Source organism: Manihot esculenta, chromosome 18, assembly GCF_001659605.2.
Source record: "Manihot esculenta cultivar AM560-2 chromosome 18, M.esculenta_v8, whole genome shotgun sequence".
Taxonomy (NCBI): domain Eukaryota; kingdom Viridiplantae; phylum Streptophyta; class Magnoliopsida; order Malpighiales; family Euphorbiaceae; genus Manihot; species Manihot esculenta.
The window spans coordinates 8,033,585-8,057,682 of record NC_035178.2 but is presented as its reverse complement, the minus strand read 5'-3'; the positions used below and the strand labels follow the sequence as shown (position 1 = coordinate 8,057,682).

The 24,098-nt window shown below is 34.4% G+C and overlaps 5 protein-coding genes across 13 annotated transcripts; 3 read left to right on the top strand and 2 right to left on the bottom strand.

The window, feature by feature from the left end:
• The first annotated feature begins 302 nt into the window (after positions 1 to 302).
• Positions 303 to 4,459, top strand: LOC110606907 (serine carboxypeptidase-like 42). Its single transcript, XM_021745910.2, has 10 exons — positions 303 to 1,133; positions 1,877 to 1,984; positions 2,078 to 2,170; positions 2,278 to 2,370; positions 2,609 to 2,694; positions 2,826 to 3,104; positions 3,192 to 3,325; positions 3,604 to 3,696; positions 3,785 to 3,902; positions 3,999 to 4,459. Exons 1-10 carry the CDS (start codon positions 830 to 832, stop codon positions 4,164 to 4,166), a joined length of 1,476 nt encoding a protein of 491 aa, XP_021601602.2. The 5' UTR covers positions 303 to 829; the 3' UTR covers positions 4,167 to 4,459.
• Positions 4,460 to 4,804: 345 nt separating this feature from the next.
• On the top strand, positions 4,805 to 10,787 carry LOC110606962 (pentatricopeptide repeat-containing protein At3g09040, mitochondrial). 8 transcript variants are annotated; one of them, XM_021745984.2, is made up of 3 exons: positions 4,805 to 8,401; positions 8,702 to 8,774; positions 10,587 to 10,787. In XM_021745984.2, the coding sequence occupies exon 1, from the start codon at positions 4,969 to 4,971 to the stop codon at positions 8,233 to 8,235; it is 3,267 nt and encodes a 1,088-aa protein (XP_021601676.2). In that variant the 5' UTR covers positions 4,805 to 4,968; the 3' UTR covers positions 8,236 to 8,401; positions 8,702 to 8,774; positions 10,587 to 10,787. The 8 variants fall into 8 exon arrangements, with proteins under 8 accessions (XP_021601676.2, XP_021601677.2, XP_043809408.1 ...); XM_021745985.2 differs by having other exon boundaries at positions 10,573 to 10,787; XM_043953473.1 differs by having other exon boundaries at positions 8,702 to 8,779.
• Positions 10,788 to 10,977: 190 nt separating this feature from the next.
• Positions 10,978 to 12,299, top strand: LOC110606182 (protein TRACHEARY ELEMENT DIFFERENTIATION-RELATED 7A). The gene has a single exon (XM_021744945.2). The coding sequence runs from the start codon at positions 11,477 to 11,479 to the stop codon at positions 12,092 to 12,094; it is 618 nt and encodes a 205-aa protein (XP_021600637.2). The 5' UTR covers positions 10,978 to 11,476; the 3' UTR covers positions 12,095 to 12,299.
• Positions 12,300 to 13,624: 1,325 nt separating this feature from the next.
• LOC110606677 (alcohol dehydrogenase class-P) lies at positions 13,625 to 16,339 on the bottom strand. Its single transcript, XM_043953491.1, has 10 exons — positions 16,179 to 16,339; positions 15,684 to 15,820; positions 15,525 to 15,571; positions 15,103 to 15,428; positions 14,926 to 15,008; positions 14,759 to 14,834; positions 14,597 to 14,658; positions 14,314 to 14,409; positions 14,067 to 14,228; positions 13,625 to 13,909 (listed from the first exon to the last, which is right to left on the bottom strand). Exons 1-10 carry the CDS (start codon positions 16,213 to 16,215, stop codon positions 13,793 to 13,795), a joined length of 1,143 nt encoding a protein of 380 aa, XP_043809426.1. The 5' UTR covers positions 16,216 to 16,339; the 3' UTR covers positions 13,625 to 13,792.
• Positions 16,340 to 19,781: 3,442 nt separating this feature from the next.
• LOC110606676 (auxin efflux carrier component 6) lies at positions 19,782 to 23,981 on the bottom strand. Of its 2 annotated transcripts, XM_021745597.2 has the most exons (7): positions 23,493 to 23,981; positions 22,708 to 23,375; positions 21,281 to 21,482; positions 21,102 to 21,187; positions 20,862 to 21,019; positions 20,696 to 20,772; positions 19,782 to 20,307 (listed from the first exon to the last, which is right to left on the bottom strand). In XM_021745597.2, exons 1-7 carry the CDS (start codon positions 23,918 to 23,920, stop codon positions 20,241 to 20,243), a joined length of 1,686 nt encoding a protein of 561 aa, XP_021601289.1. In that variant the 5' UTR covers positions 23,921 to 23,981; the 3' UTR covers positions 19,782 to 20,240. The 2 variants fall into 2 exon arrangements, 1 of the variants encoding a protein (XP_021601289.1); XR_006349336.1 differs by lacking the exon at positions 19,782 to 20,307 and having other exon boundaries at positions 20,862 to 21,027.
• Positions 23,982 to 24,098: the final 117 nt, after the last annotated feature.

Here is a 24,098-nt window from a genome sequence, read left to right as displayed (position 1 = left end):
CATTTAAAATTTGGAAGGTGGGCTCCACCTTTTAGCTAATTACAACTCAGGACGGCTATTCTTTTTTGTCTGGTTTTCTTTTTTTTTTTAAAATTGTTTGTCTGGTTTTCACTTGCCGATAACTGCGAAAATCTATTAATCCTTCTCTTGACTCGTCAACACATCACCCACCTTCTTCTTCATCCCCACTTTTTTTTTTCAAAAAATATTTTAAATCCTCCAAATTCTCTAGAATAAACCCATGAAGCAGAAGCAGTAGCAGCAAGATTCAAGGGTAAAAGCTTTTGTTTTTTTTTTTGAAGCATCTCTTGACTTATTTGACTGTGATTTCTTTATCTTATCAGTCTTGGAAGATACCAAAAGGATCTTTTGCAACCAAACAGTACTTAAAATACTTAAAATACTTAAAATATTAGCAGCATGTTTATGGTCCCAACGTCTCTCTCTCTCTCTCTCTCTACAACTGCAAATTCCCTCACCCGGCCAGTCTGCACCTTCTCAACGTCTTCCTTTTTCATCTCTAAATTTGCTATACATGCATGCATTTTTAGCATAGGAACAGCAAATCCAATGTTGCTTAGAAATATCAAATTCCATTTACAATTCCAGATCTTGGGCTGGAAGGAACTAAGTGGGCAGCCTTTCAGTTAAAGCAATCTTCAGCATTCACGTGCCTCTTCAAACAGTGTTTGTTTCATCATAATACATAAAGTGCTTATATTCTGCATGCAACATAGAGCGTTATCATTTTCAAGATTTCTTTTTGATTTCTTATTACCCTTTTCTTTTTCTTATATATATTGTACATAGAGAAGGGAATTTTCTTGGAATGAATAAAGGGTGTGAGTCTGGTGTGACTGCGAGTATCATGGGGTTTCGTGAGATGGGTAGGTGCTCCTTCGGTGGGGTATTGATTTCTCTCTTGTGTTTTGGGTGGTTGGTGAGTTATGTGGCGGAAGGCTACCCTGCTGAGGATCTGGTTGTCGACTTGCCTGGCCAACCCCAAGTTGGATTCAAGCAATTTGCTGGGTATGTTGATGTAGATGTCAAGCATGGTAGGAGCTTGTTTTATTATTTTGTAGAGGCTAAGCAGAGCCCTGAAACTAAGCCCCTTGCTCTATGGCTCAATGGAGGTCAGTTCTCTCTCTCTCTCAGATGGAAATTGTTTATCTTTGATGGGTAATTTCATTATTGTATTTGTTTGCTGTCTTGTCTTGGTAATGGGATTCTTCTATTTTGTCTGTTTTCACTCGCTTTTTAGCTCTACGTGTTTTCTTTTCGAGTTCTATTCCTTTCTCCAATTACTGTAGTTGTTGGACTTGTCATTCCATTTATTTGCTTTTTTCCTTTTCTCGAAAGACTTGGGGAGCCAAACGTTGAATTCTGTTCCATTTGAGGGTCTTTATATGTCGAGATGCTATAATTTGGATAATTTCTCCTGAAATAATTTAACTTTGCTTTTCTAAATTAGAAGAAACGATATGCAGTTTTGGGTAACCAAAGTAGCCTTTTAAGTTTCAAGATTTGCAATGCATGTACTTCTTATATATGCACAAATTCTCTGGCTGATTTCTGCGATTCCCTGCTCAAAATTTGGATAATCAAAGCATAATTTTAACAGTAATTTCAGTGTTCAAATTAGCCATGAAACAGCCGTGCTCAAAGGAAAGATAGTAATTTTCTTCCGCTTTTGGGAGTGAGATTGATGAGTGAAGGATCTGCTATAGTAGGCCTACATATTCACTGTTCCTGGAAAAGCTTCTCTTTCATGAATATCCATTTCTTTCAGAATATAAGGATACACTTCTCTGTTTATTCTAATTTTAGGAAGTAATGATCCACATCCATGATTGCTAACAGTGTCTTCCATTTTCAGGTCCTGGTTGTTCCTCCATTGGTGGAGGTGCCTTCACTGAGTTGGGTCCCTTTTTTCCTGAAGGGGATGGCCGAGGCCTTCGAAGAAATTCAATGTCTTGGAACAGAGGTGAGATATAGCTACCATAAAAATCCAATTTAAGTATTTGATTTTTTGTGAACTTCAGTTTGTACTTCATTTTTCTTTTTTAATCTTTTGCAGTATCAAACATCCTCTTCGTTGAGTCTCCTGCTGGAGTAGGATGGTCTTACTCAGCTACAGCTTCTGATTACACTACAGGAGATGCCAAAACTGGTACAAGAAATAGCTTAACAAGATATGCCGCTGAAATTATAGTGTTTGACTCATGTTTAATATTTAATTGATCTATGATTCTAAGTACCAATTCTTGTTCTTTGCAGCTAATGATATGCTTATGTTCTTATTGAAGTGGTATGAGAAGTTCCCAGAATACAAATCACGGGAACTGTTTCTTACTGGAGAAAGCTATGCAGGTGTGACAAATGCATTGAAATTTAAATGTTTTTTGTTTGTAAATTCACTATTGAGACAAACTTTTTGAAATGAAACACTTCTACTTCATTCAATTATTTTGCTAACATTGGCCGAAAGAAAAACAAAAAGTTCTTATTTTGTTCTGAAATGCTAATTACATCTTTTATTTTGTTTTTCCTCTCCTTAACTGCTATGCCCATCAGTTATAATGAATTCCTTATGGCTATTGTTGTACAGGGCATTACATCCCACAGTTGGCTGAAGTTCTTTTGGATCATAATGCACGTTCAACTGGTTTCAAGTTCAATATCAAAGGAGTTGCAGTAAGAAAACCTGATTCTTCCATGTCTAGATAAAATATCTGAGTTGTGCTTTCTTAGTGTTTCTTTGGTATCTGTGCTTGATCGTTATATATAATTTACATTTTCCACTGCTTTTGATTTCCTTTGGTTAGATTGGGAATCCACTCCTTAGACTTGATCGGGATGTTCCAGCAACATATGAATTCTTTTGGTCTCATGGGATGATTTCTGATGAGATTGGCCTCAAGGTCATGAATGAATGTCAGTTCGAGGACTACACCTTTTCAAATCCACACAATGTAACAGCTGCATGTAATGAAGCCATATCTGAAGCAAATAGCATTGTCGGTGAATACATTAATAATTACGATGTTATCCTAGATGTTTGCTATCCATCTATAGTGGAGCAAGAACTGCGACTTAGGAAAGTGGTATGCTCTCTTTTCCCCTTATACTTGCTTGATCTGTTCCTTGTTGGAGGTTCACATTCATAATCCATGCACGTTATTGTCATGCAGGTTACCAAGATAAGTGTCGGAGTTGATGTATGTATGACCCTTGAAAGAAGTTTCTACTTCAACCTTCCTGAGGTTCAGAAGGCTCTTCATGCTAATCGAACTCATCTGCCATATAGATGGTCCATGTGCAGTAGGTAAGGGAGACATTGGCAAACACCAAGAGAAAAAGATTTCTTAAAACAGACTACTTTTTTTTTGCTCCGTCAGCCTAATTACTGACACCCTGCTATTCAGTTTCCAGCTACTGCAACGCCTCACATAATAACTCATTAAGAAAGTTTATGTCTTAGTTCTTTTATGAGCCCTTATTTAAGTTTTGCAAGTCATATTGTAACTTGCTTAATTGATGTCTCATGTCTGCTGCATACTCTTTCACAGCATAACTAGTTATTGTGTCCTGGTTTGTTGACAGTGTTCTAGAGTACAGTGATACTGATGGTAATTTGGACATGCTTCCCATTCTCAAAAAGATAATTAAAAATCGTATTCCAGTTTGGGTATTCAGGTAAGTACCGTATTATACAAGACGATATACATATCTTCTTTGTCCTTCAACAGCTTGTTCAGCAGTATGATACCATTAATCAATGCAGTGGTGATCAAGATTCTGTTGTACCACTTCTGGGTTCAAGAACACTTGTTCGCGAGCTAGCTCATGATCTAAACTTCAAGATTACAGTCCCTTATGGAGCTTGGTTTCACAAAGGCCAGGTACTTAAGCACTGAGTATAGTTTAAACGTTCTTCCTCAAGCATTTGTCTGTGTTAAATAATGACATTCCATTTGTTTTTCTTATATTGTTTACAGGTAGCAGGTTGGGCAACAGAGTATGGCAATTTATTGACTTTTGCCACAGTAAGAGGTGCTGCTCATATGGTGCCATATTCACAGCCATCAAGAGCTTTGCATCTATTCAGTTCATTTGTTCGTGGCCGGAGATTGCCTAGTAAACCGCGCATTCCAATAGATGATTAACAGGTGTTTGATCAATTGTCACAGCATATGATTATAGGGTTCTCATGATGCTTCTTAAATCAAAATTCTGAGAACAATAAGTGTTATCAGGAATAATGATCTCAAAGAGATGAGGCATTTGAATTGTAGTTAGCGGTGTCTTGATTTTATTTTCTGGAACTTGTATCTAATTGGAATGGAAGATCATATTCATAGTGTATCTGATGAGGTTTTAGCTGTAGTTAGACTAGTCTCCAACAGCCATTATGTAAACTAAGGATTTACAAAGCTGGATTAAGAAGAAAGCCTCTTTTGGATTTTCATGTTTGTTGAATGATGAAGGTAAACAGTAAGAGTTAATTTAAAATTCAAGAATTCAAGTTTAATCCTTTCTATTAATAAAATAAAAAGAATAATAGTAATAATGCTTTATTATAATTATTACTTTTATATTTATATGAAAATTTTTAATCTGTATTAAGAAGAGAGTGAGATTTTTTAAAATAATATTTTAAAAAAATTTTAAAAACCTTCAAAAGTTTTTAATTAAAATTTTTTTATTAAAAATATTTAAATACCCAAGTTTTATATATATATATAAAAAGATAAAAGCTTGAGAACCTTTTTCTATTTTAAAATGCAGAAAGACAATCAAATTCTTATTAACAAATACCTAAAAAATTTTTCCTTTCTTTTAGAAAAATAAAAATATCAAGTTTAAAAATTATGGAAAATATTTTTATTGTAAATTCATATCTTAAAAAACTTTTCTTTGCTTTAGCCTGCTCCTCCCAAATAAGAGTGTAAATGTTGAACCCAATGGATGGCGCCTCGCGTTGTAGCTTTTAACGCCTTCAAGCTTCAACCTGCCGGTCAGTGCTGCCAAAGGCTTCCTCCTCTCCCTTGCTTGCCCTTGTCAGGCATATGCAAATCTTCTTCTCTAGCACCCGTTTATCACAGAAACTTTACCCTACTTACCTCACCGAGCCATGTTAGAATTATCGTAGAGCCAATGCGTCTCAGGATTTTCTTCAAAACATCTCCTGCCTCAAACTCACACTCCTCTCTTCACCCACTCACATTTTCAACTATTCCATATGAGTTGGACCAGCTTGTTCAGACCCCTAAACCCCATAATTACGCCCAGATCTTGCTTTCCAGCATCGGAAAATGCAAACAGGCCAAAGCACACCACACGCTCGAAGAAACGCCTCAAAGGCTATTGCAATTTTCAACAACCAATAGAATTATCCATGGCCAGAGCCTCAAACATGGTTTTTGGTCAAATGGGCCTTTGGGGAATTCCATTCTTGACATATATGCCAAATGTGGCCATGTGGATTTTGCGGAGAAGGTCTTCAATAGGCTTGAAAATAGAGATGTATTGGCTTGGAACTCTATCTTGTCAATGTATTCGAAATGGGGATTTTTGGATACGGTTGTTAAGTCCTATGGATCATTGTGTAGTCATGGGGTGTGGCCTAATGAGTTCACTTTTGCTATTGTTTTATCAGCTTGTGCTAGATTGGAGAGTGTTGAATGTGGCAGACAAGTTCATTGCAATGTAGTTAAGATGGGCTATGGCTCGAGTTCTTTTTGCGAGGGTGCTCTTATTGATATGTATGCTAAATGTAATAGCATGGTTGATTGTCGAAGGGTGTTTGATGAAGGAGTTGAATTGGATACAGTTTCTTGGACGTCATTGATTGCTGGGTATGTTAAAGCTGCTTTGCCTGAGGAGGCGTTAAAAGTGTTTGAAGAGATGAAGAAAGTAGGTCGGGAACCAGACCAAGTAGCATTTGTGACTGTCATAAATATATATGTTGGTCTAGGAAGGCTTGATGATGCAATCGATTTATTCTCCCAGATGCCTAACCCTAATGTTGTGGTATGGAATGTGATGATTTCAGGGCATGCCCGGAAAGGTTATATGGCAAAAGCTATCGAGATTTTCCAAAATATGAGGAAAGCTGGTATTAAGTCTACAAGATCCACGTTAGCAAGTGTATTGAGTGCAGTTGCGAGTTTAACTGCTCTTGACTTTGGTTTGCTAGTTCATGCGGAGGCAGTTAAACAGGGGTTGGACTCTAACGTCTATGTTGGAAGTTCATTGATTAGCATGTATGCTAAATGCGAGAAGATTGAAGCGGCAAGAAAAGTTTTTGATGCTTTAGATGAGCAAAATGTTGTCTCCTGGAATGCATTGCTTGGAGGTTATGCACAAAATGGATATGGCTACAAAGTGATGGAATTATTCCCCAATATGAAGAGCTGTGGTTTCCATCCAGATGAATTTACCTATACCATTATTTTGAGTGCATGTGCTTGCATGAAATTTCTGGAAGGGGGTCGGCAATTGCATGCAGTCATCATCAAGGATAAATTTGCCTCAAACTTATTTGTGGGAAATGCATTGGTTGATATGTATGCTAAATCTGGTGTTCTTGAGGACGCAAGGAAACAATTTGAACTCATGAAGTACAGAGACAATGTTTCTTGGAATGCAATTATTGTTGGATATGTGCAGGAAGAAAATGAGGTTGAGGCGTTCCTTATGTTCCAAAAGATGCATTTGCTTGGGATTTTGCCTGATGAAGTCTCCTTGGCCAGTATACTGAGTGCCTGTGCAAATGTTGAAGGTATTGAGCTGGGGAAACAGATGCATTGTCTCTCAGTCAAAACTGGTCTTGAAACAAGCCTTTATGCTGGAAGCTCCCTTATTGACATGTATGCAAAGTGTGGTGCTATTGGCTCTGCACATAAAATTTTTGCAAGCATGCCTGAGCGTAGTGTGGTCTCCATGAATGCCCTTATCGCAGGATATTCTACTATTAATATAGAAGATGCAATACTACTCTTTAAACAGATGCAAATTGAAGGACTTAGTCCATCTGAAGTAACTTTTGCAAGCCTTTTAGATGCATGTGGTGGACCTCAACAGTTGAATCTAGGAAGGCAAATCCACTCTCTTATTCTAAAAGGGGGCCTTCAGTATGATGATGAATTCTTAGGTGTCTCCCTCTTGGGCATGTACATGAACTCCTTAAGAAAAGAAGATGCAAGTATTCTCTTCTCAGAAATTTCAAATCCAAAAAGCAATATATTGTGGACTGCAATGATTTCAGGACTTGCACAAAATGATTGTACTGATGGGGCTTTGCTGTTCTATCAAGAGATGCGTAGCTGCAATGTGCTACCTGATCAAGCCACATTTGTCAGTGTGCTTAGAGCATGTGCTATCTCATCTTCTATGAGAGATGGAAGACAGGTTCACTCACTCATTATCCACATTGGTTTTGACTTAGATGAATCAACGTGCAGTGCCCTTGTGGACATGTACGCTAAATGCGGGGATGTGAAGAGTTCCATGCAAGTTTTTGAGGAAATGCATAGTAAAAATGATGTTATTTCTTGGAACTCAATGATAGTTGGATATGCTAAAAATGGGTATGCAGAAGATGCACTAAGAGTCTTTGATGAGATGAAGCAAACACCTGTTATACCTGACGATGTCACGTTTCTTGGTGTTCTCACTGCATGCAGTCATGCAGGGAGGGTATCTGAAGGCCGTCAGACCTTTGATAGTATGGTTAACTATTACAAGATTCAGCCTAGGGTGGATCATTGTGCCTGCATGGTTGATCTTCTGGGCAGGTGGGGCTTTCTGCAAGAAGCTGAAGAGTTCATCTATACACTTAAATTTGAACGTCATGCCATGATTTGGGCTACAATGCTTGCAGCTTGCAGAATACATGGGGATGATGTTAGGGGCCAAAATGCTGCTGAGAAACTCATTGAACTTGAACCTCAAAATTCTTCACCCTATGTGCTTCTTTCTAACATTTATGCTGCATCAGGAAACTGGGATGAGGTTAATGTTTTAAGGAGGGAAATGAGAGAGAAAGGAGTGAAGAAGTTGCCAGGATGCAGCTGGATTGTAGTGGGACAGAAGACAAATATTTTTGTTGCAGGGGACAAGTCTCATTCTAGTGCTGGAAAAATTGATCTAGTATTAAAAAATTTGACAGCACTGATGAAAGAAGATGCTTATGCTACTCTTATTGATTCTTTTATCCATGATGAATGGTAAAACCTTCTTTTGTCGCTGGCTGTGTGCCTGCTTAGGCAGACATGAAGTCTTTACTAAAGCTCATACCGAAATAATAGAAATTACATTGATGGATAGAAGGCACATAGAGACTGTTAGCCACATTATGACTGAAAGGCAGAGCGACAGGCAAGACTTTTCTTTGGAGGTCTAAATCTGCATTGAGTCTCTCATATTCATTGACACATGGTTTCTCTACTTAGGACATCTGAGTATCTGGACATGGCTGAAAGTGAGAATTAAGAAAACTGACTTATTGATTTGATAACTCAGAAAATGAAAAGCAGCTCAGCGTTAAGTAAGATAGCCTTTTGGATAGTTACTTCATTTAGATATTTTAAACATGGTGCATTGAGTACAATAAGGATTATTGATACTGAGCATTTTGTGTTTGATGGCATAGATAGGTTTTCTAAAGTTTTTTTCGTGTTGGATTTTGGGTGATCAGTGAGTTCCGAGGTAGAGAATGGAGAGATACCCAGCTTGTGGATCTGGTGATGAACTTGCCTGGAAAACAAATGGTAAGGTAATTCTTGGTGTTCAATTTGGATGTCAATAATGGGAAGATTGTCTTCCTTTTTTTTTTTTTTTTTTTTTTTTTTTTTTCGTTTTCCCAATTTTGTTGAGGCTGCAGACTTTGATGAGAAGTTGCCACATGCTACTCAATTGAGGTTATTTACCTAGTTATCACTTTGATGTGGATTCTTTGTAAGTTCAGGATTGGATTCTAAAATAGGTAAGTGGCATGTTTTATTTGTAGCGATACTTGCAAATATAAAACTTTCAACTTTATATTTGTGTCAATTACCACACTTAATATATTTTATTTTTATTTTATTTTTAAATTATATTTTCATATTTAATAATATTATTAATTAATATTTTTATAATAAATATAATTTATTATTTTTATTATTATAATTTATATTTAACTTTTTAATTTTCTTTTTTACATAATATTTTATTATGAACTTTTATATATATATATATATATATTTATTTATTTATTTTTTTACAGTGATTTATTTTTATTATCTAAACATCTTTTTATATAATATTTACTCAATTTTTATGAATATATTTTTAATATTATATTTATTATAAAAATAAAAATTATAATAATTTTTTTAATAATAAAATACAATAAAATTTTTATTACAATATGTATATCCACTCTATATAAAATCCACTAACTTAATTTTATTCACACAATTTTATCTCTTTCATTTTTAATTAACTCGTATTTTATTATTCTCTCTGAATTTAGCATGGGACATAGGACTACACAACTCTTTTTCAATCAACTAAACTCTGTTGAATAAATAGAAATTGAATATTGTTGAAATTTTTTGATTTTTAGTGATTCTCCTCATTCACCTTTACCCCACTTCTGCCATAGCTATCCACCGTCATTGAATTTTTGTTCCTTAATGAAATATGTTATTGAATATTAATAATATATGATAGTAAATACTAAATTTTTTAATTTTTGTTATACAATTAAATTTGTTAATACATGGTTTTTTACTTATTAATATTTGAGATTTTTAAATTTTTTATTTTAAAATTGAAAATTATGTCTATTAGTTAAATTTCTAATTCTCCTCTACAATTATTTTTTTTATTATGACAATAAATTACATATTTAATTAATCATTTTTTTATATTATTTTGAATTTCAAGAGATAAAATAAGATATTATAATTTATTTTTCATCAATCAAGAATTTCAAGTTCTAAATATAAAAAGGAAAATATTTTATTCCTCTAATAGGTGGGGTGAATTTATAAAAAATATATATATTATTTTATAAAATAACTTTATATTATTCTATATAATAGTAATATGAAACATTTTAATATCCGCACAACATTTGGGTAAATGACTCCTTATGAAAGTTGCTGAGACTGAGAGCATGATTGATGGCACTAAGCTTGCAGAAAGCATGTTTGGCAATATAACTTTGACAATGATGGTTTTTCTTGTAATTGGAAAGGAGGCTAAACTGTCAACCATACATGTATATAGGGGTGCATATGCACCATGCTGTCTCCATATTTTACATGCCAATGAATTTATAATGTCAAAGGTGAGTCATTCATTAGGCAAGGGCGAGGTTTGAGGAAAAGCCTTTTTTTGTTGTTGCTGAATCGAGTCTAGATTGCTTTGTTATCTATCCAGAGATTTCTAAAGAGGAAACTAAATTTGAACATGTCATGTTGATGCCAATTTCAGTAATTTCTTCTGTAAATGATACCTAGAGAAATTTTGTTGTACTATTTGCAAATTTCAGGAAGTTCTCTGATGTTTTTCAGATAGGCTGTTAATTTCAGGTTGGTGGGTTCCCGAGAGCTTGGAATGCCTATTGCTACTGCCTTCAGAAACAGCATAAAACGCTTGGGTATTTTGGGCTGAGACTGCCATGAATGGGAATACAGCAAGTGTATATTGGAGATGAGCCATCTGCCTTTTCATTTGCTTCCACTTTTGGTTTTGTTCATCTTTAGTTTAATAGTTAGCCTACATTTTTGTCTTGTATTTGTCATTTTACTGATAATTCTATGCAAAAGTAGACTCATGGTACTAGTTGCTTTTGTACTAGTGGCCAGGCTTGTTTTTCTTGCAAAGTGAGACGGCGCCCTTCATAAAAAACTGGAGGGAGAGACTGGAGCCGAGTTTCGGATATGTTCCTGTAAAGTTCTACATGTGACACTCATGGAAGCATTCCGAAGGGATGCACATGTAGGCACTTGGAGTGATAGTCCATCAGTGCCTGATTGCAGCCACTGTTGTCTACCTGGAGTAGCTGATATGTGGAATGAAATTCTCGTCATATTTGATGTCCAAGGATGAGCTAGCTGTTCCTTGAGAATGTAAGTTAACAAGTTGATGGGAATTAGATGGATGGCTTGAAGTTTAAACCAGTTGATGCTTTGTTTGTAGTAAAAGGGAAGACAAAAGGAGAGAAAACAAAACGAATGAACATTGAGCTTAACTTAACGTTTCCACTGCAATCAAGAGAATTATTGGAGGAATAAAGAAAGGAAAAGGTCCAAAACAATAATGGAAATGTCCATTGGTATAGAAATAAGCTTCAGAACAAAAAGGAGAGGAATTGGAATCGAAGAAGTGTTTTCCAATGCAAACAACCATTTCTCCACAAATCTTAGAATGAGAGTCAAGTCATTTAGAAACTTGTTTTAGATTTTAACTCTAAAAAATTATGCACACCCTCACTACAAATACACACCAGCTGCATAATCCAACCCAACCATTCAAAATATCTGTGCTATACCTTCACATGGCTTCTTCCAATAACTATTACTTCCCATATCTCTCTCCTCCCCCACCAAGTCACCCTTTCCAGCCACCACCTCACGTACGTCCACCACCACCACCACCTCCACCTCATGTTCGCCCACCTCCACCCCATGCACTCCCACCTCCACCCCCACTGCCACCTGCACCATCACCAAGCAATAACACCACAGTTATAGTCATTGTGTTCGTCTCAGTTGGTTGCCTTTTCTTCCTTGCATTTCTTGCAGCTGCTTTGTGTTGCTTCCTTAAGAAAAAGAAGAAGAAAAAGGAAGTTAAAGAAACTGATCTTGTTCACGTGGATGAACATTTTAAGATGAAAGAGGCCATTGTAGAAGGACCTCATGGGCCACAAGTTGTAATGCTAGAGATTGAGGATGATGTTCATGTTGATAAGGTGATCAAGAAGGACGAGAAATTGGGCAAAGGTTTACATGCCAAATCTGTGGACGGTAGTGCAATTGAGGTTGGGGCACCCTCCTCTTCCTCTTCCAATCATCCGCAGATTGATCACAAGGCCTGATCCATAGTTCATTGTTATTATTATTATTATTATTATTATTGTTCCATTATTTGTTAATTAATTTCCTGTGATCGTTGATGTTGTCCATTTGAAAAGATTGAATGAAATAAAATCTGTATAAAACCAAGAGTTAGCAATTTGTGCAACTCAATCTAAAAAATAAAAACAATTAATGATAATAAACATTACATCTTTTTCAGTTTAAGGATGATTACCTACATTCATTTGGGAAATGCGCCCGAGGGACTTAGCTGGTGTAAATTTTTTTTTGAAATGAGAATCGAAGAAGAATCGAGATCTCTCAAATTTATTTAGATGCACGTACTATTAGATTAGACCTCTGAATACTTAGTTGGTATAAATATATTAAGATGAATTTCAAAAAATTTCAAATTTAATCCCTTAATCAATTACTTTCTTATAAAAAGAATAATAAATTGGTAAATTTTTCGCATGTTTTGAATGAATAGATAATAAAATTATTAAGGGCAATTGATGGGTGTAAATAGTTCCCACTTTTCCAAGAAAAGAAAATTTGAAAATTAATTCCATTCGGTGGAGGGATAAGGTCATGCGGCCAAGCTGAGTTCATCATCAAGTTTCTGATGGCAGTATTTCCCATTCCCTGGCAATAACTGCTAAAATTGTAATCATCAAATCAATCATATTGAATTATTCATTCAAAATACTCCATTATTATTAATATTTTTTTAACAAGAAAATTAAGAGTTTTATTTATTAATTTAGAGATGCTTTAATAAATATAAAAAAAGAAATTAAATAATTTTTTAAAAAATTTGATAATAATTAGAAAAAAAAATCCCTAATGCATACATATTTTACATGGAAAGGCAATAATTGAATTCATATTACTAAAATTTATTTTAAGCTATTCAAATTTATATCAAATTTAATTATTATTATCTGAATAATTATTTAAATTCATTGAATTTATAATTTTTCTGTCTCATAAAAATAGACTTGCTTTTTTTTTTTATCTGTTTCAAATTATAGATATTTTTTAAATACTAATTCATTGATTAACTTCTTAATATATCCTATTTAAAATGCATTAACAACTAAAATTTGTTAATTTTAAGAACGATTTAGTATTATAAAATTTATTATTTTTAATTACATTAATTATTTATCTTAATTTATGTGAAAGATGAAATGTCTATCTTTACGGGGTAGGGAGCATTTTTTCAATTGATAATCTATATATTTCATTAATAATTTTCATATTAAAACTTTAATATTCTCACTACTTCATTATTTAAAATATAATACATAAAAGTATATTTTTATATTAATTATTTATTTATATAAATAAGGTTCAAATTTTTAATACCCAATATAGAAAACGTGAACTCGACTTGAAACGTGAATTTGAAACCAAACTCTACCATGCAGTTTCAGTCTGGTTCAAAAATTGCAACCGGTTGACTAATCTAGTTCCGGATTAGACAAGGACCTTGGGCAAGGGAAAGTGGTAAGAAGTAAACCAACCAACATAATAACAATGCAAAGGACAAAAAATTATCAGAGCATATAACATTAGAATTACATTTAGTTGTCCGCATGGCCAAAGCCACAAACTCTAGTACGTACAAAGGCAATTTATTCATCTCTTCACAATCTTAAAAGGGATCCTCATAATAGGATTCCCTCAACAAACAGAAAGGATCATGTACTTTTCTAGCCCTCCATGCTAATAATGCACCTCAGAGATTCTCCTTTCAGCATGTAGTCAAATGCTTTGTTAATCTCCGAGAAAGAAACATGGTGAGTGATGAATTTTTCCACTTCTAACTCCTGCAGAACAGGATGCATTCAAGCTATTAGTTACAATACAATAGCTGTCACAATTGTCTTTAAAATTGTCCCATTTTCGACGTAATCCATTCGACAGAACTGTGATGTTATCAAACTATAGTAAAAAAGGATGTTTTCTTGAGAAACAGGATGTTACCTTTTTCATGTACATTTCGACGACAGAAGGAAGATCACTGCGAGGCTTGTAATTGCCAAAGAAGGTTCCTTTGAGTGTTCTCTCATTCAACAGATTCACAGGATGAGTTTTGAAAGCGTCGTCCTTGCTTGGGACACCCACAAGTACGGCAACACCCCAACCCTGATGAACAAGAGTAATGTGCTAAGACTTGTGATATATTTGTTTGAAAAAGAGTATACAGCAATGATATTTGGGAGGCGCTTACATCATGAACACATTCAAATGCTGAGATCATGGCTTGGACACTCCCCGTGCATTCAACACTCCGATCGACTCCTCCATCGGTCATCTCAGCAATTACCTGTTCAGAAGTAGCATCAAGCCTTATACTAATTGGAACAACAACCATTTGACAAAATTTACATTTCAACACCAATGATCATCTACTTGCCTTGCAAAATTTCAGAGACAAGAAAGGGACGGATACAAAGAGCAAGTTAAATGCCAAAATAGAACAAATATTATGATAAATTGGAAATGAAACTCGCCTCTTGGACAGGCTTATCATGATCTTTCGGATTCACAAACTCATTAACACCAAACTTCTTGGCTGCCAGGAGAAACAGAATGAAAACCATAGTCAATCAAGTGAAGCACAATTTTTCCGGGTATTAATTATACAGCCTTTTGTTTAATATAATTCATTTTACCTTCTTCAAATCTCTTGGTATTCAAATCAACACCAATGATTCTGGAAGCTCCAGATATTCTTGCCCCTTCTGCAGCCTAAAAAGAGAGAAAGAGAATGTAAGTCCCCACAAATCTTATATGATTGCTAAAATGAAACCAGATAGTCGAAGCAAGAATAACAACTTACAGCAAGGCCTACAGCACCTAGCCCAAAAATTGCAACAGATTGACCCTTCTTTGGTTTTGCAACATTCAAAGTGGCTCCAAGACCTTTAGCAACAACGGACCACAGTGATCAACAGAAATCATCAAGAACAATTGTTAATCAAAATCATGCACAAAAAGGGGGAGTTCTTCTACAAACCTGTGGATATTCCACAACTGAGCACACACACTTTGTCAAGAGGGGCAGCAGGATTGATCTTAGCAACTGATCCAACATGTACAACAGTGTATTCACTAAATGTGGAGGTACCAAGGAAGTGGTGAATGGGTTTCCCATTGATGGAGAATCTTGATTTCCCATCAGCAAGCATATGACCCCTATCAGTATTGATTCTGAGGAGGTCACACATGTTGCTTTCTTCTGATTTACAGTGGCGGCACTCCTTGCATTCCCCAGTGAACACAGGTAGCACATGGTCACCTGGCTGGAGATCAGTCACACCAGGACCAACACTCTCCACAATCCTAAGTCCCAACAAACAAAGAAACCGAACAACAACAAGTCAATGCATTGTAATATGACAACATCCCAATAATTTAAAGCATGTTAGAAGTGCTTACCCACTAGCTTCATGGCCAAATATGCGAGGAAATAATGGTGCTTGTCCCTGCAATACATAGAACACAATTTTAACTTCAATCTGATGTGATAGAGAGATGCCTACTAGACAAAGGGAAAGCAATATATTCAGAAAAAAGTGTGAGATCTCAGATCTGTACCTTAGCTTCCCAGAAGTAAACATCAGTGTGACATAAAGAGGTAAAGAGGATCTTCAAACGAACTTCATTAGCCTGTGGCGGTGCCACCTCTACTTCTTCCATCACCAGTGGTTTCCCTGCCTCCCATGCGACAGCAGCTACAATTCCATATGATCATTAAGGAGATCAGTCGCAAAAGCATTATAAATCAATAATAACGTAAACAAAATACATAAGAAATATGTAATAGATCTAATCATGAAAGAACTAATCTTCATCCTAGAACAAAAATCTAGAAACACAGACAAGTTCTTAATCATTTAATATCATTCCCCAACGTTTTAACAGGATCCCAGAGAAACCCACTAAGCGACAAGGCATACAAAACTATTTGGAGAATCTGAAGCCCCAAAATGGATCAATCAAGAAGCATAAATTTCTTAACACGAGAAAATTTTTGAAAAACAAAAAACAAAATCCCAGATCATGCAAAGAAAGGCTAGTAGTAATCGTCACCTTTACAGCGAATGACCTGACCGGCGGTGTTAGACATGATCTTTGTGTCTGCAAGACAATAGATGATGATAAAGATTTGTAATGACTATAGCTTAATGGATTCTGGAAAGGAACCTGCCTCTGGATGCTATTTATAGTGGGAAGAGAGCAAAAAGTGCCTACTTGATGATAGGCACTTCCAGAAAAATAGTACAAAATAAGACAGCAAAATATAAATTAGGTGTATTTATGACGTAAATATATAAAATTTTATATTAATTTTAATATTTTTTAATATTATGAGTCGTATATTATTTTATAATTAATATATTATTTAAAAATATTTTAAATTATTTTAAAAGAATATTTAACAGAATTGATCTAATTTGCGCCATGAAAATCACTCTTTTATTCTTTAAAAAGAGAATGTAATGCATATTAAAATTAATTGCAAATAATTTCTATAATGGCAACATAGCAAATATTTTATCTGTATGAGTTATGAAATGGATTAAATAGTTAATAATTTAAAAATAATATAAATTAAGTAATTTATTTTTAAAAATAAAGGATTAAATAACAATTTTTTAAATTATAAAAATAATTATTTATTATTTATTATAATTATGTTCAAAACATAATATATATATATATATAATTTAAAATTATAATATGTTAATATTTTTATGGTTATGCGCATGCAAGGCTAGTGTGGATAAAGAAATTTTCAAACATTCTGCGTAGACTGTGGATGCCGCAGCTTCAGCCTTCAAGGGTTGAATTACCGGAAACCGTCGGTTATTGCGGGCTACTACTTGTTTTTTCTTACCGGTAGCGCCTAAGGTTTTCTCTTGAAACTGCCACGTCGCTTTCCATCGATCTCTGTCTCTTTTTGAATCCTATGGTTTACTTTTATGGATTTTCCACACCGACAAAATGGTATAAAAAAATACTATTTAATTCATATTATTTTAAAATTATAATTATTTAATTTTTATAATTTTAAAATTATAATTTCTCATACTATTTTCATAAAAATTAAATAGTTATAATTTAAAATTAATAAATTATTCCACGCCCTCTAAAATAGCAGTCTTTTTTTTTTTTTGGTAAAAGTTGGTTACATTCTAAGGCTGCATTTTTGTCGTATTTTTCACTATAAATTGAGTATCATCATAATAAATAAATTTGTAAGTTTGTTAAAATTTTCTCGTAATTACGTGGAGCTGAGCTGATAACTAAATCCATTAAATTAAATAAAAACGTAAATATCATTTTACAGCTGGATTAGGAAATCCAGGTCAGTACACAGTTTGTAAGAATGAAAACCGGAAGTGGAAGGGCCACAACACGAGGGAGGATTCATTCCAAGTATCATGTGATTTGGTGTGATCCACACAGTAGAATGCGTGTCCACCGATGCCTGCTGCGTCTTCTTCCTGAAACGGTGTGGCCCCACTGGTACTGTCCGACGCACATTTCTAGATCTGCTTTGCCACGTGTCCGTCATGCGTGCTTTGATTCGCTTTTGAAGTCTCGTGTCTCTCCCATAGAACAGCATGCTCCTCCAGGTCACGGAGGAAAAATATTTTTTACATGTTTTTAATATCTTCTAATATTAAAATAAATTATTCATTTTAATATTGGATGTGATAAATTTTAAAATATAATCGTTAAGTTTAAGAACACATTTAATTTTTTTTTACTAAAGGCTGAGATTTTTTTTAAATAAAAAATATAAATATCATTAAATTTTAAAAAGAATGAACTCAAAAATATAATCAGAATATAAAAAAAAATTATTCTAACTAAATTTAAAATATCATAATTAGTTTGAATAAATGCATCAATCATACTATTAATAGATTTATGAATAAAATTAATAAAAATAGAATTTATTTTTAAAATAAAAAATTTATAATAAAAAATAAAATTATTAAATGATGATAAATTCTGATAATTGAAATCAGTTATAACTCGAATCAAAAATTGAATATCGAATATGAATTTTTGAGAAAAACAAAGGGTGGACGAGGTGAATTTCGGAAGATAAATTGATTAGATAATTCAATACAATGCCTGGCCTATAATAAAGATGGATACACACCATTCAAACATACAAATCTCTAATCTAAAAAGTTATAAAACCCAGCCCACATAACATGTAAGGCCAAGGCCCAAAGAACCCTAGAGCTGGAAGAGTCAAGGGCCCGAGAAAGGATTCGGAGGAGAAGTTCCCACTCCAAGCGCCATTGAGGCAGCTCGAATCAGCCATCAAGCAAACTTTAGTCCTTCGAGCTCAACTACATTGTGCCAAATCCACCAAAAGAGCGCCGACTAAAGGTTTCCAAACGAAACTTGAAGATTATGTAAGTAGAGCTTACGGTTACTTTTGAATATTGCAAGCCTCGATTCAATTATAAATTCAAATTAATTTGATTGCGTTTACCTTTTCAATTAAAAATAAATTATGTCCATTTTTTATTTATACTAGAATTATAATGAAATAAAAATTAAATTTATATATTAGATTTAACAATAAATATATTCACTCTATATAACTGATTTGGTTTAATTGGATAAAAAGTTAATCAAATAAATTTTAATAACAATAATTAATTTTAATAAATTTAAAGATAAAGCGGCACTATGAATATAATAAAACCGAGTTTATAGTAATCGATTGAATTCCTGATTTACTCAATTTTTAAAACTCTGCTTTAGAAATAAAAGTTTTTAGATGTTAGCTTTCTTTAGCCTTTGTAATCAAATTGCTTGATATCGGCAGCAAGGAAAGAAAATAAAAGAAATCAAGCTGCTACTTTTACCATTGATATTTTTTTTGTTAATTAAACTAAAATTAAATATATATATGGTTGAATTATGATTCGATTCGAAAAATTTCATATTGTGATTCAAATCGAGTAAAAAATAAAAATATTATGTTTGGAGCGGAGATTAAAAATTAAAATTTTGGATAATGTGAAATTTTAGAAAACACATTAAAATTAAGATTTTAAGAGTTGTGAGATATTGTATCAGTACTTAGTGTTCATGCCACAGAACCTTTCTTTTAGCCAAGAATTTTATTATTGATCGAATCGGGATGGATCCAATTCATTGGTAAATTATTGATCGAATCGGAGGGGATCCAATTCATTGGTAAATAAAAAATCTACATGTTTTAACACTTAAAAAATATATATAGAAAAGGCGAGGCAAGGACTCTCATCTCTAGGAAGATTGTGTCCAGAATATGGTAATCTAAGCTTTGTTTCTTCTGGTCAGCTTGATTATAAAGTTTATCTCTATTTTATGGTTGAATCACATTAAATTTTTTATATTTTTTTATCTGATTATGTGTATCTGCATATATTTTTAATTTTATGTATTTGTCTTAATAGTTCTATTTATTTATCTATAAGAATCAAACTAGGAGAAAAAAATTGAACTACTGAAAATAAAAATGAAGTTTTTTTCTTTTACCTATTACAAGACTTCAATTCTAAAGTAAAACAGTGTTTGTTTCACATATGATTAAGCAAAAATCTCTTGAAAAGGTCAAAATATACATAGAAGCAACAACTGTTTTGTTATGATTGTTAAAAGCATCAAAAGAGACAATAAAACAAAGAAAAAGTAGAAATCATATATATTCTGCTTCTCTTTGATCTCTCTTTTCAATTTTCATACACAATAGAATATATATAAATCTTTAGTTGTGTGAAGCATCCTTGGATGTGCAACAACTTTACCCACCTGCAGACATGAAAGTGAGTCTCCTACCTTCATCATAAGTCATCATAATTTCCCATTTTCCTTTCGGTTACCACTACCCTATGTACTCGCCATCAATATATAACCTAACACCATCTTTTCAGGCTTTTCTTTTTTTTGACCTCCAACCCCTTTTTTCTAGTCAATCTGCACAGGAACGTGTACAATAATTCCAAAAAATAATTAAAAACAAAACACTCATCTTGCTAATGGAAGGCTATATAATGGCTGGATCATCAACCAAACCATTGGTAGGGACAATTAATGCCATTGATGAACTCATGCTTTGGATTCTCCTTTTTCTCCTCAAAGCCCTAGGCTTATGTAATAGAGCAGCGTTACTGGTAAAGCAACTAGCATCCCAAATATGACCCTGAAATATCACAAATTAGATTTTAATGGTTAATTCAAACCCAAGAAAGAAAATGGTGCAATTTTTTTTTTAGTATAATTAGAGGAATTTTCGATTTATTGCACTGAAATTAAATTTTACTCGCATCGAAAATGATATTTTTTTTTTATCATATGATATGACATTGTTCCCAACTATGGCAGTGGATCCACCTTCTATTCTTTTTGTTTACTTTTCCTTTTTTTCACCTCACACTCCTTGAAAATTATAGCTTCCATGATTTGGATTCAAAGGGTAAAGGGCAATTACTTTTACACTAATAACTAAGACTACCTCTCAAGTGAAAAGTAATGCTCATTTTTAACTGAATCACCTTGAAGAAAAATAGTACAGGCCTTCATGTACTTACCCTGTGCTTAAAATGTCAGGATGTAATCCATATTCCCTTGCGAAAACAAACGGTACAATCCCTTGTGGAAGAGCTGCCTGAAAATTCAGCCATAACGCAATATCAAACTCTGAACATTCTCTTTATGTCTATCCATTTCTGAATATGTTTATAGTAGTACTAGTACCTGGACTATGGCGGCGCGTAACCGAACTCCTCTTAGACCAACGGCGACAGAAGCGGCTGACATCACTATGGGACCGCAAATAAATCGGATTGCCATTCCCATTGTTGCCCTTTTCTTCCCACATGCAATTATTCGAGGTTGAAGGGCCATGAACAACCCTGCAATTCTACGAATGCGTCACTTTCATTGTGGTTTTAACAGGAAAATATTCCCTAAGTTCATTAATTTATATAGACGTACCTAAACTGAACATGGCCATTCCAAGTCCTGCATCTGAAATGATTTTGATAGAGTTTTTTACCAGGCTTGGCATTCCCACATTCCATCTGCCCATCACAGAAGAAAACATTTGTATGAGTGAAAAAGTAACTATGTAATCGTAGTTTGATGAGTACAAGTTTAGAAAGAATAAACATTACTTGAATGAGATTAAAGACCAGAGAAGGCCTATCACACTAGAATATGTATTTGGGTTGCGAGAGAGCTTCCGTCCTACTACAATGAGTATGAGCTTCAGCATCACAAAAGCACGAGGCATTTCTTGGTCAGTTGCTGCTTCTTTTGAATTAGTCTCCTCAAGCGCTGCCGTTTTGCTACTGTCTCTAAAGCTAATTTCCTTTTCTGTTTGATAAATGGATAAATTCATTGTCAGTTTATCATGTATTTAGCTCATTGATACCGTTTCAATGGATGCTACGTCAGGGAGATGATGAGGGTTTAGAAAATTGAGGACGAGCATGATTTTGGTGATAATTAATTACCCAAAATTTTGCTTGGTTGAGATTTGGTGTTATGATTAGGGATAAATAATTAGATTCTCTACTACGAAGACAACTTAAGCAAACCTAATATAGTGCTAATAATCTATCATTACACACGTGCTGTGAGGCTAATGATGGTGCTTATCAATAAGGACCTCATTTGTTGAACCCAATTGTTAAGAAATTCATTGACCTCTTTTCTTCCAGGTTTGTGTTGGAGCTACCCCACATGTCTTTACGGTGGTGGAAACTCGGAACAGAAGAGACCATCTTTTTAAAAATATTTTCAAAAAGCATATATATATATATATATATAAATTTAAATCTAATTAATTTATAAATTATCATAGTGATAATTTTTATATGAGAAATTAAAAAAATCTTAAATAGTGATTTAATTCATCATACTCACAATCCATTTAATATTATGAAAAAATGAAAGGAAATATAAAACTACAATAATGGGTGATTTCCTTGTTGAAAAAACTTCTGGTCTACCAAAAATGGATGGATGAATCCCAACGAGATTCAATACTCATTATTTCCTTTCACAATACTATCAATTTTCTTCCCTTTTCATCCAGTACTTTCATTCCCATTTCATAAAATTCAATCATAGTTGTTTAAAGAGGAAGATGAATCTTCCATCATACGAATACAATCAGACAGGATAATTAAATTATTTAAATATGATTCAAATTAACAAGATTCGAACATATTCTAAATTTAATTAAAATTAATATAAATCATCTGAATCTATTTCAAACTATTATTATGAATAAAATCTAAATATATTTAATTTTATATATTTTATATTAAATTAATTATTTATTTAAATCAATTCAAACAGCGAATATCTTATAAATAAAATTTAAATCCAACAGTCGAACGTTGTCATCCCTACACAATTAGATCAGATTCACACGTATAAACAAGAAATATTCTTCGGCGACAGACCGTACACTGCAAAAGCTGCGTTGTCGTTTTAGTTTTATACCGACACTTGACTTTAGGCGAGGTGACACGAGAAAACGACGCCGTGCAGACAAAATGAACACAGTTTAGATGAAATAATTTGTTCGTACCTGTAATATCTTTGCCGGCGCCTGCTCCTCCATTTTGACACTTTCCTGGCGACTCTCCCCATACCATTCTGACATCTGGAACCGCCGGGGACGGCTGCCTGAAAAATTTCCCGGCAACCGGAGACCTGACCCAGTATGGCGTACCCCCGGCGTTCGTCACATCCAGCTCATTAAAATTCGACGCCCTTGGCGTGGGTTGCAGCGAGTAAGCATCCGATGAAGCGTATCCCGATAGTCTAGGACTCGTTCCGGACCGATATCCGAAACCCAAGTCCCCATTACATATTATTATCTCGTTGTTTGGTCCATGATTGTAATGAGTGTAACCATTATTCGCATTAGGATTTATACTGTATTCATAAAATGGCGCAGGGGTGTTGACAGAAAAGATTTCTGCGTTGGAGAGATTTGAGGGTCTAGGAGTGAGGCAGATGGAGGATGATAGGGCGGATTCTGGGGCGGAGGAAGTGGACCTGCGGATACGAACTCGGATTCGGCCGTTGCCGTCGGTTTCAGATTCAGTGCGGAGTGGGTCCCTGCCATCGAGGGAGATGACATCATTGTCGAGTTCGATTTTGGTAATGGAGGCTGCTGTGGGTCCTGGGAACTGGGTTTTGATTAGGAGGGTTGCTGCTCTGTACTCGAAGAGGAAGAGCAAAAGAGTGTACCTGCAAGAACTGCCTTTAGTCATGGCTTGAATTTTCAAACTTTTCAGCTACGTTTTTTCAACAAAAGATCTGTAGACATGGAAAGAAAACAACAAAAAATAAGAAAAAGAAAGTTACCATATGATGCACTGAAGAACAACCACTTGCACCATAAGGCTCTGAGTGAAATCTCCATACATGGCCATGAGCAAAGGGATGCCCATGACAAGAGTGTTAGGCAAAGTTGCGACTGAGAAGAGAGTGATGAGCCAATCCAATCCTCCATTAAAGAAAACAGCCCAAACTGAGAGAACAACAAGGACTATGATCTTAGAGAGTGTATCAGCTAATATGAACTTGGTATCCATTTGGTATGGATTATTTTGAGAAATGAAGTGGAAAGATAAAACTGGGACTGCAAAAACAGCAACAAATCTGTTGATCCCTGAACATTGCTCTGGTGTGAATATCTTCCACCACTTCACTGACCCATATGCAACCAGCATTGCAAAATACAAAGGCACCATTGCACACATCACCTTGTAGAAATCATCTCCTGTTATCATCTTCTCTCTTCCTCTTTCTCTTTCTTTTTCTTCTGAGTTTTGTATATAGATCAGTTAATGGAGGAGGGGTTTACAAGAGAGTGAAGAGTTTTCAGTGTTTATATAGGAGATTTATGGAGGAAATTGCCCTTATAATAGTAATTAATCAACTTATTTGATTGAATACGTACTGTGATTA

What these genes read in the sequence shown, in the direction of transcription:
- LOC110606907 (XM_021745910.2), top strand. Translation starts at nt 830, where the DNA reads ATGAATAAAGGGTGTGAGTCTGGTGTGACTGCGAGTATCATGGGGTTT. An exon ending in TGCTCTATGGCTCAATGGAG is followed by an intron (nt 1,134 to 1,876) that starts GTCAGTTCTCTC and finishes TTCCATTTTCAG; the next exon opens with GTCCTGGTTGTTCCTCCATT. An exon ending in AACTGCGACTTAGGAAAGTG is followed by an intron (nt 3,105 to 3,191) that starts GTATGCTCTCTT and finishes ATTGTCATGCAG; the next exon opens with GTTACCAAGATAAGTGTCGG.
- LOC110606962 (XM_021745984.2), top strand. Translation starts at nt 4,969, where the DNA reads ATGGCGCCTCGCGTTGTAGCTTTTAACGCCTTCAAGCTTCAACCTGCC.
- LOC110606182 (XM_021744945.2), top strand. Translation starts at nt 11,477, where the DNA reads ATGCACACCCTCACTACAAATACACACCAGCTGCATAATCCAACCCAA.
- LOC110606677 (XM_043953491.1), bottom strand. Translation starts at nt 16,215, where the DNA reads ATGTCTAACACCGCCGGTCAGGTCATTCGCTGTAAAG. An exon ending in TTTACTTCTGGGAAGCTAAG is followed by an intron (nt 15,572 to 15,683) that starts GTACAGATCTGA and finishes TATGTATTGCAG; the next exon opens with GGACAAGCACCATTATTTCC. An exon ending in TCGAAATGTACATGAAAAAG is followed by an intron (nt 13,910 to 14,066) that starts GTAACATCCTGT and finishes CCTGTTCTGCAG; the next exon opens with GAGTTAGAAGTGGAAAAATT.
- LOC110606676 (XM_021745597.2), bottom strand. Translation starts at nt 23,920, where the DNA reads ATGATAACAGGAGATGATTTCTACAAGGTGATGTGTGCAATGGTGCCT. An exon ending in TGGTCTTTAATCTCATTCAA is followed by an intron (nt 21,188 to 21,280) that starts GTAATGTTTATT and finishes TGTGATGGGCAG; the next exon opens with ATGGAATGTGGGAATGCCAA. An exon ending in AATGGCCATGTTCAGTTTAG is followed by an intron (nt 21,020 to 21,101) that starts GTACGTCTATAT and finishes GTAGAATTGCAG; the next exon opens with GGTTGTTCATGGCCCTTCAA.